Below are 19,115 nucleotides of genomic sequence, written 5' to 3' on the forward strand. Positions count from 1 at the left end.
CTTGTTCGTGCCACAATTAATAATGTTTCTGATGAATTCCATCTCAACATAATGTTATTTTCCAAATAAAAATCGACTGCCGCCATGGATGCCCTGCTAAATATTTAACTGCCCCTACAGTGGTGAAATAATCCAGATTTGTACGCAAATCAAAACATGTCATAATCTGTCACCAACCTAAGAGAAGTATTGGAGTCATGATTACAGTAAATACCTGTATGTGCGGGCTGTCCATTAAAAAAAAAAAATTAAAAATCATGAAAGATCGTAAATGTGTAAATTGGCCTTGGCCACCTGGGGACAGTATAAGACATCCGTATGTTGAGACGCACTGTTGTTTTAGCTTTTCACCACAGCAATAATATTAGTTGTTCTTAGCAGAGGATAAAGAACATATGCATGCCAGTATTGTGATATGACCCGTCTACATATGTAGCTGCACCATTTGGTGCATACATTCTGCCTGCCTTTGTATGTGGCTGGCATAGATAGAGGAACGAAGCATAACATACACTCATCATTTTCTGACCGATGAATAAATAAAGTCGGATAATTTCTTGCGGCAGACCGGCAGTCGCTGTGCAGAAGTTGTTTTATCATTCAACAGGATGATGCACAACATTGCAGCTCTTCCTACCTTTTGGGCTTTGATCCTACTTGAAGGTCTTGCCGTGTAAGACTGATTGAAACATTGTATGGGGTTGTGACAGGTAGACTCCAGGCCTCTTTAAGCAAAGATTTGATGGCCAAACCTTGAGGAGAAGGCCAAAGACGAGCCATCGCGGAGGCCAAGGTGATGGGGGGGGGGATACAATTCCATGTGTGGCTGACAACGTTGATGGAGAAGCCGTCTGGCTGAGAGGGGATGCATTGAGCGGACAGGAGGTTACAGTTGCCAGAGGCGATGCCTGGGGCTTTCATGAAGGACCCCACTGTACTCTACCTGCCATCGATCACAAGTGTGTGTGTGTGTGTGTGTGTGTGTGTGTGTGTGTGTGTGTGTGTGTGTGTGTGTGTGTGTGTGTGTGTGTGTGTGTGTGTGTGTGTGTGTGTGTGTGTGTGTGTGTGCGTGTGTGTGTCAACGGGGCTTCTGGCTGTCATAACGCTCTAATCCTGAGTGACATTTATCCAGGGAGGCCTTGCTCATTCAACCATCCATCACAATCCTTGGTCTTCTTCATCTCCCCACTCCCGTCTGTGTGTCCTTGCGTGCGTGTGTTGTCGTCCCCCCGTTGAGCAGCAGCCATGACTGGCAGATTCCCTCAGTGTTCACTTTGTACGTGCCCCTGTGTTTCTTTGAGGGTAAAGACGCCACCAGTGTGTGTGTGTGTGTGTGCGTTTGCGTGTACGTGTGCGTGCGCGCGCGTGTGTGTGTTGACCCGTCGAGCAGCAGCCATGACTGGCATGTTGGCAGATTCCCTCAGTGTTCACTTTATGCATGACTGTGTGTTTCTGTGAGATGTGTGTGTGTGTGTGTGTGTGTGTGTGTGTGTGTGTGTGTGTGTGTGTGGAGGAGAGGGGGGGTCACTTTTTTTTTTTTTTTTAACCTCAACACTTTGCTTAACAATGATACGTATTTTCACTCACAGAGACAGCACTTCATTGCCAAGCTAGCGAATTACATTTGTCGATGAGTATGCCTTCACTTGTAACCAGAAACGTTACCGCCACTTCCACATTTGTTGCCCGGGAACACTCCCAACAATGAAGACGGGGAGGGGGACCTCTTCGTTCCCTCCACCACTGTACGACCTTCTGAGGGGTCGCGGCGCTAATGCGTCGATGTATTATACGAGCGACACTGCATTATCATTACACTGCGTGGGCAGTCGTCGGCTTTATCTGCTGATTTAGAGCGTTTACTGGACTGGACTGCAGATTAAAAACATTGAAAGAATTACGCAACAAAACGACACAAATGATCAAGGAAACGGGACTCGCCACCGCCAACTCATGGCGAGGTGACCCAATACTTTTGACGATAAATTACATATGAAAAAATAACACAGTGAGGCTCCTCCTCTTCCTCTGTTCTGTATTCAAGACCGGTGCTAACATGCGGTAAGTGGAGAGGAGCAAGGTCAACACGGGAACACAAAAGCCGACACTTACACGATGCTGACATTCTCATACAATGGAAGAGAAAAAAAAAAGTTGTCCACAAAGAGACGAACATGAGCGTATTGACCAGTGTCATTCATCTGATTTATTTTTATTTATTTTTTGGTAACTCAGCTCAGGTCATGTCTAGCGCGCGAGATTGATTATCCCCAAGGTAAAAAAAAATGGTGGAGAACCTTGAACGTCAGGCTTAAAAGTGTGTATGTGTGTGTGTGTGTGTGTGTGCGCGTGCGTGTGTGTATCTGCAGGGCAGGATCGCAGCGAAGCGACTCTCATCAGGCGCTTTAAGGGCGACGGCGTCCGCTACAAGGCGAAGCTCATCGGCCTGGACGAGGTCACAGCGGCCCGCGGAGACAAACTCTGTCAGGATTCCATGATGAAGCTCAAGGTAAGGACAGCCGGCCTCGAAATACCTCTTATATTATCATCACGTTACCGTCTTCAAATAGCGACCCAAAATCTTTTCTTTCTCAACTGGCGAGTGCCCGACCGTGACTTCGATCGTCCGACATAGCGTCAACGAAGGCCTTTATTTGAGGGTAGGCCTTTATTTTTGCGTCGTCGCTTTTATGGAAGTGGTACGAATGCGAAAGGAGCTGTCGCGCGGGTATTTATCGGAGAGGAAGCCTTTATTTTTGAGACTCGAGTCTTTACATGCTTAACTGCTGAAAAAGTCTGGCTGTTGCAGTACGTTTGTAGCATGGCAGTAATGTTCAAAGGCATTTATTTGAGAGCGAGGCTTTTTTTTTTTTTTTAAACAGGGTGTTTACGTAGCCCTACAACTGACTCTTTTGGCAGTTGTAGGGCTACGTAAACGTGGTGCATATAAAAATAGGAGATGTAATACTTGTATTTATTAGAGGCTCGGCCTTTATTTTTTGGGGGGTTTTTTTCTTTACTCACGCCTGGCAAGTCAGGCTGTTAATTTTCTCTTGTGACATGGTGACAATGAACAAGTGAGATGCAAAACAGGCATTTTTTTAGAGGGTAGGCCTTTATTTTACTTTATTTTATATATTTTTTAGTGCCTTTACCGACTCACCTGCAGTGTCAGACTGCCACGTTGAATTTGCGGCATTGTAAGAATGCAAAAAGGAGTCATGAGATAGGAAGGCGCTCATTTTTTCTTTTAACATGGTCTTTATTTCTTCAACTGCAGCAAGTGTCAGTATGGTATGTTGCTCTTGCGTCATCGTGGACCTGAAAGAAAAATAGATCGTGTGACGTAGTCATTTATTGGAGAGGGAGGTCTTGAATTTTACAACGTCTTTATTTGCTCGACTACAAAGGGTGCTGGTTTCTGTTGTGGATCGGTGGACACGAAAGAACGTAGAAAGGAGTTTCAGAAAAGGGAGGCCTCTATTTTTCACCAAGTCTTTAATTAATCACCGACCGCTGCGTTGCTCTGATGGCAAGGTGGAAATTAAAAAAAAATAAATAAAGAGCAGATGTAGCACAAATATTTATTAGAGCGCAGGCCTTTATTTTTTTTTTTCAGGGGGTCTCGCACATTGCCTTGGAGTGACCGTCTTTATATTCTTTGCAGCAAGTTTTCCATCAAGAGGCGAGGGGAGCTATATGGATGAGAGAGGGGCGCGCGGGGTGAAAGTCTCATTTGCAAGGACAGGAACAATTACAGGCAGAGGAAGACAGATGGACTAGTTAGCAAGAAAAAGGGAAGCCGCGCCGGAGAATAATTTGGATGAGAGGTGAGTGAGGAAGACGAAGGGAGGATGAAGATGGATGAGGAACCAGCAGCCGGGTTTAAAGGAGACTTCTATGGCTTTTTCTTTTCACCATTTAAAACAGGCAATTGGATAAAAACCCTCTTCAGATAGAGACTTTGTCTCATGTTCTGCAGATGAACCAGCCGTCATCCAGTCCCTTATGCTACAGCGGTACCTCTACTTACGAACGTCTCTTCATACGAAATTTTCAAGTTGCAAAACGCCGCAAGAGGAAAATATTGCCTCTTGTTACGAAAGAAATTTCAAAATACGAAAGGTAGAAACACATTGTGGGCTGCTACTCAAAGCTCCGAGATTCCTGAACGCAACATACTCATAGCTGCTCTGCTATTGGCTATTACCTGGCATCTTCCTGGCATCCCATTGGCTGAGAGGGACCGCTGCCGTATGTGTGTAGATAGATAAATAGACGTGTCAATGCAGCGTCCTCGCCATTCGTTGTGTTCCGATGGTTTTACGTCAATGTGAATCACCCCGAAAAAGTGTTCACCAGTCGGGCGATCGCTCACTATGCTGAGGTTTGCCTTGGACATTTTCGAAGGATTGTTAAAAGCCAACAAAAGCGAACGTTCTTGGATCAATTCTTGACAAAACGTCCGGCAAAAACCTCTACTGAGAAAACATGGACTAAATAGGGCAAAAAAAAAACCCAAAAAACGATGAGGACGCAGTTAAAAGTTCATGACCGTTATTTCTATTCTTTACTCTCTTCTTTGTTTTTTACATGAAGCACAACTCTCTCATTTATTGTGCAATAATCTATTTGTGACATATTTTGATGCATCTTTATGCTTTAGAAAACATTTATGTCTTCATTTTCAGGGAGCTTGGAACGGATTAGGGCATTTACATGGGAACCGCGTCCCTACTTCCAAAATTTTCGAGTTAAGAAATTTCTTCCAGAACCAATTCGTTTTGTAAGTAGAGGTACCACTGTATTGGGCCATTGGCGTGTGTAAATTCTGTCACCGTGACAACCAGGGGTGGAGCATGAGCTTTTTGACGAGAGAGAAGCTTCACGTGCTGGCTCTCAACCTCTCGCCGGCGAGTGTATACGTAACAGCAGTTTATATCTTGCCAGCATGTGTGTGTGTGCGCATAACTATTGGCTGCATCTCGCCAATGAGTGGGGACCTCCCTCTTGGCATTTGCCCTCTCGTCTTCTGGGTGCCTCAACTGACTCTCTCATCACTTCCTCAACAAGCGTATGCTTTAACAGTTGGCTGAATCTCACCGGCAAGCGTGTGCGTTTCAGTCGGCGTTTTAGTCCTGTTCCACGTCACTTGGCAGATACACTTGTTCCTCGTCAACAAGTTTATCCGCGACTTGGTTTAACGCGCGAGGGTAGCCTGACCCTCTCTTCTTCCCCGACGTTCAGCGGGCAGGCCTTCGTCCCCTCGCCGTATATGCCGAACACTCGGTGTATTCCACCTGGCGTTCGGTTCTTGTCCTGTTCCACGTCACTTGATGGGGTGGCTCTCAACAAGTTTCGGCGCCGCAGCAGGCTGGAATCTCGCCAGTGAGTGTGCGCATTCCAGATTAGCATTTGGCCATCTTCTTGGAAAACTGTGTGGGAAAAAAAGAGTGTTATTTTCATTTCCTCAAAGTGATTTTATATGAATCGTCTCCCACTTATTGACAGTAAGAGCGTGAAACGTATTTCAACACCGCGTCTTCAAGAGTTGGAAGTTTCATTGTTCCTACAGGAGGTATTTGATTTGGGGGGTGGAAAGGGGGGGGGGGGCTTGAGGTGGCGCAACGGCCGAGGAGAGGAGAGACAGCTCATTGATCAAACGCCTTCCCTCCTCCTCATTTAGCACTACAGCAAATCCATCAAGAGCTTTTCTCTGATCTCCTTCACCTTCTCTTTCATGCGAGCTGCTTCTCCCGCCTCCCGCCCCGGGCGAACGCCTCGCCCTCATCGGTGCCGTCGTGCCCGCTTATTAATCATCGGCGTGTCATTTTTGGGCCATTGCCACGGGTTATGTTTTGACCAGGCGTTGCAAATGAACTCCGGCCCGCGCCTGTCCTGTCTTATTTTGTCTCTGGCTTTTGATTTTGCGATGACTCGGTTTGTCAACTTGTACTTCACAAGACATCTGAGCGCCAAGCGTGTGGTGGTGACGGTATACACACTGGTACAAAAAAAATGCGGGGTGCTTTTCCTAACCTGGCCACTAGGGGGGCTGTGGATTTTGCGCAAATAGTTACTTTTGCATAAGGCAGGGTTACATTTTTTTGACCCAACAGATTAGGTTGAAGGCTGGATTTTGGCGAGCTGAAGAATCCAACTGACTATTTTGTAACATTCTTGGATAATGTTAGCGGCGGCTGGATGGCTCAGTGGGTATCGGCGCTAGCTAAGAACACAAGAGTTGGGAGTTAAAATCGTTTCGAGTTATTTGAGAACGTTTGCTTGAATGCAATTTCCTTTTGGCATAAAGTGATTAAAAACACGTTTGCTTGCGCTTTGTTTTCCTGATGGTGAATTCACTCGGTCCGTCGGCTCACCCCTTCATTGATGCGGAAGTACATGTCGAGCATGTCGCGCTGCTCTTTTCCTCCATTTGCTTGTGTTTGTCAATGTTCTGTTCTGCCCTCAGGGTATCGCCGCAGCGGCGCGATCCAAAGGGGAACACAAGCAGAAAGTGTTCCTGACTGTTTCCTTCGGAGGGATCAAGATCTTTGATGAGAAGTCAGGGGTAAGCAAGCGGCTCCTTCTAACCGTGTGTGTGTGTGTGTGTGTGTTAATGGGTAGGCCAACATGCGGCATTGTTGTGTGTTTCCGCCGTTAATGAGGCATCTCTGGGCGATCGAGGCCCCCCCTCCCCAGGGGAAATCAGGAGGCCCTAATTGAAACCCTGAGAACAAGGCCAACAGTAGATGAGCGAACATGGCTGTCCCATTGTCTGCCGCTACGCGAACGACGCAACTTGTTTGTTTGCCGATTAGCCTTTTCTGTGTTTTTTTTTATTCGGTCAAGTTGCCTCTTAGCAGCCAGTCGGGGTTTGCGCCTGTCGCTACTGAGGTTAGCGACAATTTAAAATCAATACAAAAACGCCCTCATTAGCATGTTATTGTTAGCATCTGCTAACATAAGCTGTCCACTCCAGTAACCGCTGTCCTTGAAAGGGTTAATATTTTATTTACTTCGATGTGTCCCTAATATTATTTCAAAATTTAGCATTTGTTCACAGTGGTGTTTCCTTTCGAGCGGTGATTACAAAAATAAGGAAATAGCAAGGGCTCCTCCTACCTGTACCTGAAATGTTTGATCAATTGATCAAAGTTGCTCTTATGGAAAGTTGATCTTTTTTCTCTCTCTCTCTCTCAATTGTCGTTGAGGTTCTACCGCAAACTTTGGGACCATTTTTCTACCACCCGTGTTTCCTCGGTGCACAATTTTACAACATAGCGCAGGATTAGCGTGTTTTGCTGCCATAAATATATGCGCCGTGAGCCGCCTCACTTTGTCCGAATGACCGCGAATGAGAGCAAGCCGCAATATGAATCCAGCTGCCCTGCGCGCCGCCGCCTTTATTAGCCAAGGCGCTGATCCTCAAGATTTACCCCTGGACGGCACATATCCAACCGTAACTCAGAAGCGTGGCGCCGGTGACCGGTGGCCTCCCGCGTGGTGGCCGTATTTCATGCAAGCCCAGCTCATCCCGCCGGCAGTGTCGTTCGTCATGCCTCTTTTTATGTCCGTCGTCGGTCTTTGTCTCAGCCCCGAGAAATGCGGGGACGATGAAATAAAGACACAAGAAGGACCGAGTCGGTGGGACGGTTGGGGAATAAGCTAGCATATGTCAAAGTAAAGCTCCCCATAGGGAGACTTTGTCCTCTGTCGCCGCACATTAATATTAACTATAGCGATATGCCGTCCTCACTATCAGTCCTAACGGATAGCCGGAGAGAGACAGACAGCCGGAATGACTCTGCTGAGGTTCAGGGTTCTTGACAGTCTCATTCCCGGCCTGCGCATCACTCAGCCAGATGGGCGGATGGATGCGCCGGCTCAGCCCACAGGATGGATGGCCGCCCTCTCCCGAAGGAGGGAAGGTTGTCCGGAGCGGAGAGAGCGTGGCGGTCGAGATGGAGGGGAAGAAGAGAGGAGACATTAATCTTAACAGAGGGCGTGTCCCCCCCCCCCCCTCGCTCTCTCCAGCTCGCTTTCAGACGCGTGTGCGCATATTGAAAACGCAATTGCGTTACTGTTACTGTTTTAATCAGTGTGACATTTATACCCGCTATGTCGGGGGGGACGGCAAACTTTTGTGATCCGGAACCAGGTCATTTGTAGATGACTTAAAGAAAAATGTAAATCTGTAAAAATTTATTGGGAAAATGAAGCTTCAAATTGGCTTCATGAAGCAGTTGTTTTTTGACTCCTCTAGATGGCACTATTGAACACAAAGTGCTGTCGAGAGGAGTCAAAATTCAAAACTGGTTCACAAGGCAAATTTGAAGCCTCATTTGTACAAAAATATTTTCACCTTTTCTCATGGGTTTAATTTCGTACCATGACAATTATTCTACAGTGGATATTTGCGGAAACATTTATTTATTTGAAAAAAAACCCTAGTAATCATTTTTACCCCAACGCCAAACTTGTTTTGGCAGGGTTGCCTATGCGATGCTCATTTGACATCAAAGGCTTTCTTGTCATTTTGGGGGATACAGGACACAGCGAGTGTTCACCCGAAGGGAAAACAAAATATCACTCTCTTTCGACTTTGTGTTTGCGCAAACGGTCTTCATTGATACTGACGGTCTGTCAGGGGAAAGAAGTTTATCTTTTCTGTTGGCAGTTAATATGCGTGATGACCCAGCCAAATATATCTCGCAAGCTAATCGCACCACTCAAGCATAAATAAAAAGACAAGGAACTTGACTGATAGCCGGAAATGCTCATAAACAATTTCATTGTTCAAGCAGAGTGACAAGCGAGAAATGCGTCGGTTGGGAATGGTTTTGAAGGCTGGCCATATTATTGGTCAAGATAAGTCTTATTTTCAGAGCTTTTGAAGTCACTATTTAAAATTCACTGCCCTTCAAATTCTTCTTTGTAAAAATACGAGAGTCGTTGTTGTCAGGCTTGTACGCAATGATCTCCCCCAACAGGCACATTAAGTATTTGGGAAGGCTTTTGTGGTTCTTTAAATAAATGAGCTTGTTCATAGCACAAAACGATTCCATTAAATATTCATTTTTTCAGTAATTATATTTGGGATGTCTCTCAAACAGATATTTCAAATGAATCCTAAACACATCTTTTTTTTTGTTGCTACATCAATAATTTGTCTGAATGAATAACTTTCAGTCAAAGCCCTGTAATATAAAAGTGTTGCTTTTTTTTCTTGTGGCATCTTGGTGCTAAGGAACTATGTTGAAGTCAGTTGAAGAGCTTCATTTCAACAAAAATAGTGCTTTGCAGCCATCAGGTTGTGTCTTGGTGCCAAGGAAAGAGTTGAGGAGCTTCATTTCGAGAAAGTCGTGTAATGTTATCTTTGTGGCACCTGCTGGCAATTGTAAACCCCCCCCCCTCCCTTTTTTGGGGGGGGGGGCATCAATTTGGCCAGGATTTGACCAACTCATAGCAGCACTCTGTAGTTGTTGTTGCTCCACAACAGTTAAAATTCCCAAAGTAACACCCCTCAAAAGTTTTCTTTAGTTGTCATGAGGGTGCCACCACTTGCGCTGCTGATCAATCAGTCTCAGTCCAGAGGTGATTGTTGCGATTTGGGCTTTCAAGACGTGAAATCAATTTGAATTTGGAGAGGCCGCCGCCCCCCTTGAGCTGGTCTGTGCACTCTGTCACCGGCGCACACTCATTCACACACACGCACGCACTTCTGGAGCTAATTCAATAACCACTTTGTGTTGTGTGCGGGGCCATTTTCAGGTCATTAGGCGGGAACGATGATAATCATTAGTCTAATTATTAATTATGAATGACTCATTAAGGATTACGTCTCTGTCGCAGGTGTGCGCGTTTGTGCGTGCGCTGGCGTGTTCTCGGCATGCGCCTGGCACAGACAACAACAACAACAACACACTGCGCATTTTTGCCCGACTTCGAGGACTTGTGCGTCGTGCTTTCGTCGTTTGGGCACAAATGAAGCGATCAAATCGACAGCTTGCCGAGCTGTGATTGTCACTGATTATCCCCCTACCTCTACCCCCCCCCCCCCCCGACTACTCAACACAAAAAAAAAAGGAAAAAAAACAATAACCCCGCCATCTGCCGTGGGCAATGCCAACTCGGCTGACGCCTCGTACCCAGACAACAGTGAAGAGGCCGCAGTTTCACACGAGCCCCCCTCTGACTGAGGCCGTTTGTCGCTACATTCATCGATGGCAACATTTCGGCATGTCTGGACACAGAACATGCACAGGAATTTGGAAAGAAACCGACCCGATTTGGAAAATGTCAAATTCAAGATGGCTGCGGTCATCCGGAAGAACTCATGTGTTCCTTTTCGGGGATTCATGTGTCACAATTTTCGACCAATCATCGCCCAACCCATTTACTCTGCAAAAGTCCCGTCGCTCAGCAAAATCGTCACCGGGAATCGACGCTCATGCTGTGTTTGGTGCAGGAACACTGTTGATATTTGAATCGTGTGTGTGTGTGTGTGTGTGTGATTGCAGAATGGCCCGAGGAATTCAACGTCAAAGTTCAAATTACTAATCGCTTCGTTTCAGGTCTTAGTGCAACAAAGGGTTCAAGATTTACAGTTACACGAGAAGACCCGAGCTCTGTTGATTCTGAATTGTGGACGACCAATACAAAAGAAGAAACTAAGAGGCTCTTTACTGTCTTGATCTTAATTTTCAGTCTTCTTCAAGTATGTTGAAATGGCCTTGGCCATAATTGCAAAGACCCGATTGATTTTGAATCATTTGGTGCACGTGAGGTAGGAATTGCATTCCAAAAGGCTTTAATATCATTTCAAATTTCTTCTTACAACATCACCCTTGGTTATGCATATTTGTGTTGTGAATAAATTCACCCGCAATTTGCCTGCTGAAGACTTTTGTTCTAACTCTGAGGAAGAACAGATGCTAAAACAAACGGTGGAGCCAATACATACAGACAGATAATACAACGATACTCGCAAGCGGATTATCTTTATCCTCTGCGAAGAATGACCACTATTACTGCGGCTTACTGAGGAGTTGTGACCGGCTTCAAATGCAGTATGCTGGCATCTATACTGTCTGTCTATTTATTCATTGAAAGGATTTCCCCTTGCGACGTATCACGGCATTTTTGAGGGTGTCCTTGGCGCCAAGGCGCACTCACCAGAAGGAGCGGTACAACGTCCGTTGAATCGTCGCACAAAAATGTGGCAACGGCTGTTTTATTTCTTCGCAGCACAAATTAAATTTGTATCTCAAGGCACCAATACAATTATTCGATTTTTTTAAAATCATTTTTAGCAACCCTGCAACATGTCGCCCAGCTAAGCCATCAAGAACTAATGAAAGCGTTGGTGCTGTTCTTTGCTTCAGGTGCTGCAGCACAACCACGCCGTCCATGAGATCTCCTACATCGCCAAGGACATCACCGACCACAGAGCGTTCGGCTACATCTGCGGCAAGGAAGGCAACCACCGCTTTGTGGCCATCAAGACCGCCCAGTCGGTCAGTATTTGGACATTTTCATGCCGTTCAGCATGAAAGTTCATTTATAATGCACGCGGGGGTCTCTTTTCTCAACGCCGCGGACCTCTTGACATTTAGACGAGGACCTTTCGCACAGACGCCCGTGTCCTGTTGTGCTGTTTATCCGGCCGCCGTTTACGCCGCGGAGCTTTGCGCTCGATCCCGCGCCGATAGTTTGGCCTTCTTCGGACCTCTCGTTGCGGCGCCGGCGTGCTTTGTTTGCATCCGGCCGGCTCCCCGCCGTGGCTGTATCGATTCCCCCGTGCCGAGTCGATGGGAGTTTGAGTGTGTGTCACCGGCTCTAATGGCACATCCATCCTCCCCGGGCGCTGCTCTTTGACTCGCGGCGACACAAACGGCGCAGTCACATATGCGCACCTTATTGCCACATAGATCAGGGATCCCAAAATTGGTTGTCACCAAAGGCGAACCCGTCGAAGCGCCATCGGTCAGCCCGAGCTGGCGTTTACCCGACGCGTGCCTGAGTAAACGTGGCCATTATAAGCTCGCTTTGATCTGAAGGTCGTGACCAGCCGCACGTGAAATTTATCCCCCGGAAAAGCTTTCGAAATGACCATTTTCTTCGATTACCTTTTGCGGCGTGACACTTAACGAAGGTAGTTCGTTGTTCAGTAGATAAGTTTCGTCTCACTCCGGTCCTCCAAGGCAGATCGAGTATTTCTGTTTGTTGCGTCTGTATTGGCAAAGCAGCCCCGTTTCCCTAGGAAGGGTTTTGTCCCAAGTGCAAACGCTGGAATTCACCAGCGAAGGCTTCTTCAAACCAAATTGTCCGACTTCTCGTTCAGTTCCTAGCATGCATCCTGGAGACTTTTTCATGCGTTCTGGCAGACGCGTTCAACCCATTTGTTGTGCATCGGCAAAACTGGTGGAGAGTTGCCAAGCGAGAATTGGCCGCTTCAAACCAAAATGATCGACCTTGTTCCATTGAGACTTTTTGTGTATTTGTTTATGAAAGACGCGCCCCACCCGATTGCGTGTTCGCTGGTGTGTCACGGGCAACTTTCCAACGACTGTTCATTGTGAGTGTGGCTTATAATCAAACTAGCCGTCTTGTTCCATTTTGGGTTTTGGATGCTTGAGAATTTTTTTGTGCATCTCGTTAGAATGAACCTGTTCACCCAATTTTCGTGTCACTTTGGATCAAACATTTTGGGAAGTCTTCCTGAGTGAAACGTGGCTGATTCGAACCAAAAATGGCACACTTACTGTTCAAATTTGACATGTTTGACCTGGATTTAAAGTGAATTTCAATATGGGGCTGACGTAACTTTTACGTGCAGTATAACGGCTAAATGCCGCTTCGCCGTGTTCGCTTTGAACTCCGGGCTCCACGACTTGAGAGACGAGGGCCATTTTGGGGCCCCCAAACAAGGCGATTCATTCATTCAAAGGAGACGATTGGTAGTCCTTTGGTGAGCTCTTCCTGGTTCACGGCGCACCGACGATGCCATTTTGAATCTGATTTGAAACTTCATGAAAAAAAGGGGAGCCAGTGGGACTTGCGAGATGGTAACGAGCGGAGATGGTTAGAATCTGTACTTTCAAAGGCGAAGCGAATGACAGCTTAACAATATGTCTGGTGTCGACGGCCCAGCAGGAGCAGACGTTACCCCCCCCGTCCCCCCGTCCCCCCTCGGGCCGAGCCTGTCAAGAGCGAGGCGAGGCGGAGAAACTGTCTCATGGAACGGCGCCGCTAAAATAGAGCTGCGCTTTATGCGTGGCAGCGTTCCGTCTATGAACTCCAAGTGCACTACGCAAAAAGCTGGCGGTCAATAATTGATTACGGCTGAAACTCTTGTCATACTCAAAGGCTTGTTCCGCTTGTTTCGTTGACAGTTCGATGTACTGTAAGTGTCGAAACTCACTAGGAGCAGTGGTGAGAAGTTAAGTTGATTTTTTTTTTTCTGGTCTTCATACTTTTACTCCCAACATTTGAAAACGCATCTGCACTTCCTGCTCAGCTTGTTACAGTTTACAACTTAAAAAAGCATGAAGACACAACGTTAAAAAAAAAAAAAAAATCGACCTGACGATCGCTTGGTCAGAGGCCACGCCCCTTAAAGGGCACACATCCAACACAAAAATAGACAGTGCAAATCATGATTACACTGATACCAGTTTGTTTCTTGACATGATTAGAGGTCAAAGGTTGATTCATTTGTTTCCATTATTTGATAATTTGGCATTTTTGGTGAATCGTTTCGCAATTTAAACAAAGCCATGGAAACAGCGTGTTCAGTCTTTTTTTTTTTTTTTTAATTTCTTGGTTACAAGCGCCATAAAAATGAATAAAAGAGGGAACATGTGTGGAGAAGTGTGCCAAGTTGTCAAAACGAGTACTGTATATAACCGGCCATTTTTACTTTTCGAAGTACATTTCAGAGGACTTTTTCACTTAAATAAGAGTTGAATCAGTATCGCAGTCTTTTGTTTTTTCGCCACTTCTAGTGAAAGTGGATGCGAGCGTAGCTGGCTGCCAGGAAAGCAGCCGCAAGTCAGTCAGGCGGCGTCTGCCTGCCGCCATAAGTGTCGGCGAGGCGGCGGCGGGACGGGGGAAGAAAGCGATGGGGCCGGTTTGCGCCGCCAGCGTGTCTTTGTTTGCCGGCGTGCCGCTCGCTGGCAGGGGGCTGCTTTGTGGGGAATAATTCAGTCTGACAGACGGTGGCTTTGTCTGACAGGGAGAAAGCAGGAGGAGAGCAAAGTCACAATCAAAAAGTTGTTGCCTCGAACAAGTTGCTCAATTTGCGGATTGCGACGCCGCGCTTCGAGCGTGTGCGTGCGCGCTTTTGTTTGCGCGCGCGGTATGTGAATGCGTTTGCATTCCCGGATGAGTGCGTCTGTGTGGACGGTTCATTTGTGATTAACTTCTTGCTGCTCCCCCCCCCCCCCCCCCCCCCCAACAGGCTGAACCAGTGATCCTGGACCTGCGGGACTTGTTCCAGCTCATCTATGAGATCAAGCAGCGTGAGGAGATGGAGAAGAAGGCCCAGAAGGACAAACAGTGTGAGCAGGCCGTCTACCAGGTACATCCGCCAGTGCTTGCATCCGCGTGGTCGACGGCAGTTTTCGCCGAGCCACTGACTCCCTTATTGGGACATGTAACGGTTTCATGTCACCCCCCATGGCCCAACAAGTAAAAGTCAAACAAGTTCAATATTTAGGGATGACGATTTACAATGCGGGCGGCCCATTGGTCGAGTGGTTAACGTGTTGACCGCACAGTGTAGAGGGCCTGGGTTCGATTCCAGCTTCGGCCTCCCTGTGTGGAGTTTGCATGTTGTCCCCGGGCCTGCGTGGGTTTTCTCCGGGTACTCCGGTTTCCTCCCACATTCCAAAAACATGCACGGCAGGCTGATTGAACGCTCTAAATTGTCCCCAGGTGTGAGTGTGAGCGCGAATGGTTGTTCGTCTCTGCGTGCCCTGCGATTGGCTGGCAACCGGTTCAGGGTGTCCCCCGCCTACTGCCCGAAGACGGCGACCCTTGTGAGGATAAGCGGATCGGAAAAATGAATGAATGTGCTACAGAAAAAAGAAAGTCAATGCAAAAAAAAATTTAAAAATCAAAAAAAGTTTGCTTCACTATCTTTGACTAGTGTAGTGGGGCCTAATTTGCACAATCCCACTATTCTAAAGTCAGCACTGGCAGGAAGAAACATAGGTGGGACATTTTCGGTTGAGATGTTAAAAACGTGTCAACTTTTTTTGCACCCCACTTTAGCCTCACAACTAAATGAAAGCAGAAAGGATCATTGAAGTTCTCACCCGTGGCTTCCGCCTTTCTTTCTTTCTTTCTTTCGATTGATTTGTTTTGGCTCGTGCTTTCCGCCAACTGGCCCTGCTCCTCTGCCTTTAACCCTCGATGCCTCTTTCACTTCTTCTTGGCTTGGCTCCGCTCGTCCGCAGACGATACTGGAGGAAGATCTGGAGGACCCGGTTTACCAGGTAACCTCGCCAGCCTTGCTTCACTCCACCCGCTTCACCACCCCTTGGCTTGCTCCTTTCTGTGTGTGTGTGTGTGTGTGTGTGTGTGTGTGTGTGTGTGTGTGTGTGTGTGTGTGTGTGTGTGTGTGTGTGTGTGTGTGTGTGTGTGTGTGTGTGTGTGTGAGTGTGTGTATGCACTGTGTGGGGAGACAGCCCCTCGCTCGCTACTTATGGAACCATAGCCGGGTTCAAATATCCACACAAAGTGCATGTTTGTGGGGTGCATGGTCAGCTGATTTTCCCCAAAAATGCTTTTTGACTTTTCTCTCGACTTCTTCCACTTCCTTCCTTTTTTTTTCTACCCCCTCCCCTCCCTTGTCTCTTCCCTGTGCTTCCGGCGCTGTAGTACATTGTGTTTGAGGCCGGACACGAGCCCATCCGTGACCAATCAGACGAGAGCATTTATCAGGTATACTCGCAAGAAAAAAAAAGGCAACTCATCATCATCATCTCGTGGGCAAGTCAGACAGAGAGAATACAGTGAAGACATTTGTCGTGGGAGACATGTTCCAGACACACTCTCAACATGTCCCAAAAAAAAAAGAAATCACAAAATATTGGGAAAAAAATGTAATAAATAAAAAACGTTTTACAAGACACATTTAAACTCATTAAAACATACTTTTCAAAATAAAGTGTAAAAATATTTGAACACGAGCAAAAAACGTGCAAGCATAAATATACAGCATAGACGTACCTCACAGCATTTTTCAACAATGCTGTGAGGTACGTCTATGCTGTATATTTATGCAGCATGACCCCAAGATGTCAGTCATGCCAAAGGCCCACCAAGAGAGCGATGCGGCTAAACACGACCCAAGTGGACCATCGTGAAACAAAATTACAGTTGGTGATTTTTTTTTTCCCCCGTACCCCAAGCGATTTATTATCGACCATAAAAACATGGCGTGATTGTCACGGAACGAGCAAATTGGCACAAAAAAAATTGGCAGTGATCGAGCAGCCCATTCACTCACTGCGCCTGTACCTTTTGGCGAGAGACTCTCCACGCTTTGCTTTCTACTGCTGCATACCGCTGGTACAACCCCCCCCCCCCCCCTCCCCCCTGTGAGGCGTGGGTAGACCTCGGAGGGGCGGGAAAAGGTGGAGGGGAGGAAGTGGATGCGGAGGTTATTCCTGCCCGTTGCGGAAGGCAGGACCCGCCCCCTCCTCTCCCCCGCACCCCCATCCTCTTCTCCCGGGGAGATGAAAGAAAAGAAAGATTAATCACCAGACTCTCGTTTGATCTTTAAATAAAATGGATTGAAAATAAGAGCGCGAGTGAGAGCGCCGGCGTGTGCGCAACGCCAAAACGTGAGGCCGCCCGCAGCCACGGAGGAGCTAACGTATGAATAAAGATGGCGGCTTCTGGAAAGAAACATGTCAAGGAAGTAAACAAGGGGCCGAGTGTGCTACATGCATCCCTTTAGCTCACGCATCCGCACAGGGAATGCCACCGTAGCTGCAATTCCATCCTAAAATAGTTTGAAAGCCAAACCGCGTCGATTTGCGCACACTTGTGTTTATTACAAGTGTGGGGTGGGGCGTTGTTTTAGTAGTAGTAATTATTCACGTTAGGCTATCATTTTAACCTGAAATGCTAACAAAACACGACCAATAGTTCATTTTGATTGATAAAACCACTTTCGTCCATATAGAGTTTGAGTAGCTACACGACAAACGGCTAACAAAATTAGCATTCCTTTTATTGTTTATTTCCAGTCGATGCCTTCCGCCACAAATTAGCCTTTCTCTGTTCTGAGTTTTACCTTAAATCCATCAAAAGGTCCCCGCGGTCGCAAACGAGACAATCTCAGTTAGCTATCGGCGCTTATTGTCGCTGCTCGTCGCACACGCGCTGTCAGATCTTTCCGTTTTTGTTTTTTTTTTGTCGCACAGAATGTTATTATGTCGCCGTGTGTGTGACACTGAGTTATTACACGTCCGCGGCGGTGAAAAGCTTCGTTTTAATCATCCCGCGCCACGAGGCAGCAAAAAGTGTTCCCTCGCACGTTGATGCGTGACTCACGAGGTCTCACGTTGTAGATTTTAATTCTGATTAGCCCCGTCGCTACAAGTGTGATTTCTCAATATTCAGCTCAATTCCTTTGATTGATGAGGCGGGGAAAATTGCCATCGTTTCACAGTTGTTTTCATCGTATTTATTTATTGTTTCGTACCTGTCAAAAATACGACAATATATTACACACATGTTCCCAAAAATGCTACGCTAACAATTTCCTCCAAGAAAATTTGTGAAGCTAGCGATAGAGAGGCCTGATCTTCCAACATAAATGTAACAAGGAAATGAAAATGCGAACTTCTTCTCTTGCCATCAGCAAACTGGTCATCTTTATTCCCTGCCTCCCACGAATGAAGAGCAAACATCATGCTAGCTGTTCAATATCTTCCTATCTACTCGTTGCTTCTTCGTACCAAAATCAGGTTATGCCGCAACAGTCAAGAATCAAACCGTCAACTTGATGCAAAATAACCGAGGACACGTTATAAGCGCTTTGCTGATCTCGAGGTAACGGGCTCTGTTGGCTGTGCTCTGGATTTTGCGGCCGGCTGTGTAGGTTCCCACCAGCCAGCAGAAGGAAGGGGTCTATGACGTCCCAAAGCGACGCCCAGTGAGTGACGCCGTGTGTCGCCCGCCTGCCTCCCCATCCCCAGTCAAACCTCTCAGATCGGCCCGCCATGATCAACCCGCGCGTATTTTCTTTTTTTTCCCACCCTCTCCCCTGTGACCGTCACTCAGCACATCGCCCCGCTCTGTGATGCATTTATGGTCCCCCCCCCCTGCCCCCCTGAGAGGTTTGCTGGGACCCAGTGCTCTGTGCAGTGTGCGTCTCCTCTGCTTGCGGTGTGGCTGGTGCCCTCCTCCTTGTGCCCCTCGTGGTCAACCGGGACAGCGCTTTTATGTGTATTGTGCGTCTGTAAACGTGTCTGTGGTGCTCAATTAAGCATGCCTGCTGGTGGTGCATCCGGTGTAAAGACCCCGCATGACCTTGTCCCAGATTGCATTACGCGACGCATTCTGTCACTGTCGTCTTCCTCTGTTGTGATATTTACACGCATACGCCAACCAGCCACAACATGATGGCATCCCACCATGGCTGCATTCTTTCTTTCTTTGTTGACATATTTATTTTAAATCTGTAGTTTCTCCCCGCCTGTTCATACGTTACACTGCAGATCGACGGTGTGTGGACGTGCGCGCTTGCGCGAGCGGTATATCTTTTTAGTTATTGGCTTCCCGCTGCCGGCAGTTCTAATGAAAGATGACCTTGGCTACTGTCAGGCGGCAGCGGCGGGCTGTAACTCCACTGCTCTTTATCTGCCCATAAAGATGCGGCTTATATTGCTGCTGGATTTAATCTGCTAAAATCTCCAGAGTCGTAATAAGCGGGCCGCTCTCCCACGTACGTGTGTGTGTGTGTGTGTGTGTGTGTGTGTGTGTGTGTGTGTGTGTGTGTGTGTGTGTGTGTGTGTGTGTGCGTGCGTGCGTGCGTGCGTGCGTGCGTGCGTGCGTGCGTGCGTGCGTGCGTGTGTGTGTGTGTGTGCGTGCAC

General features: G+C 47.2%; 1 protein-coding gene across 13 annotated transcripts in view; it reads left to right on the plus strand.

Annotated features, from left to right (window-relative positions):
* Positions 1–19,115, plus strand: part of dab1a (DAB adaptor protein 1a) — a 192,037-nt gene that overhangs the window by 153,761 nt on the left and 19,161 nt on the right. For 7 of the 13 annotated variants that reach the window (XM_086116030.1, XM_086116029.1, XM_086116034.1 and 4 more), the window contains 7 exons: positions 2,370–2,509; positions 6,473–6,571; positions 11,388–11,519; positions 14,465–14,584; positions 15,465–15,503; positions 15,889–15,951; positions 18,122–18,175. In XM_086116030.1, the coding sequence (XP_085972156.1) occupies positions 2,370–2,509; positions 6,473–6,571; positions 11,388–11,519; positions 14,465–14,584; positions 15,465–15,503; positions 15,889–15,951; positions 18,122–18,175 (647 nt within the window). The remainder of the gene's footprint in view (positions 1–2,369; positions 2,510–6,472; positions 6,572–11,387; positions 11,520–14,464; positions 14,585–15,464; positions 15,504–15,888; positions 15,952–18,121; positions 18,176–19,115) is intronic. The other 6 variants (XM_086116036.1, XM_086116040.1, XM_086116037.1 and 3 more) reach the window with 3 other exon arrangements.

This window comes from Hippocampus guttulatus, chromosome 7, assembly GCF_054856545.1.
Source record: "Hippocampus guttulatus isolate MCC_2025c chromosome 7, RoL_Hgut_1.0, whole genome shotgun sequence".
In the NCBI taxonomy this organism is placed as follows: domain Eukaryota; kingdom Metazoa; phylum Chordata; class Actinopteri; order Syngnathiformes; family Syngnathidae; genus Hippocampus; species Hippocampus guttulatus.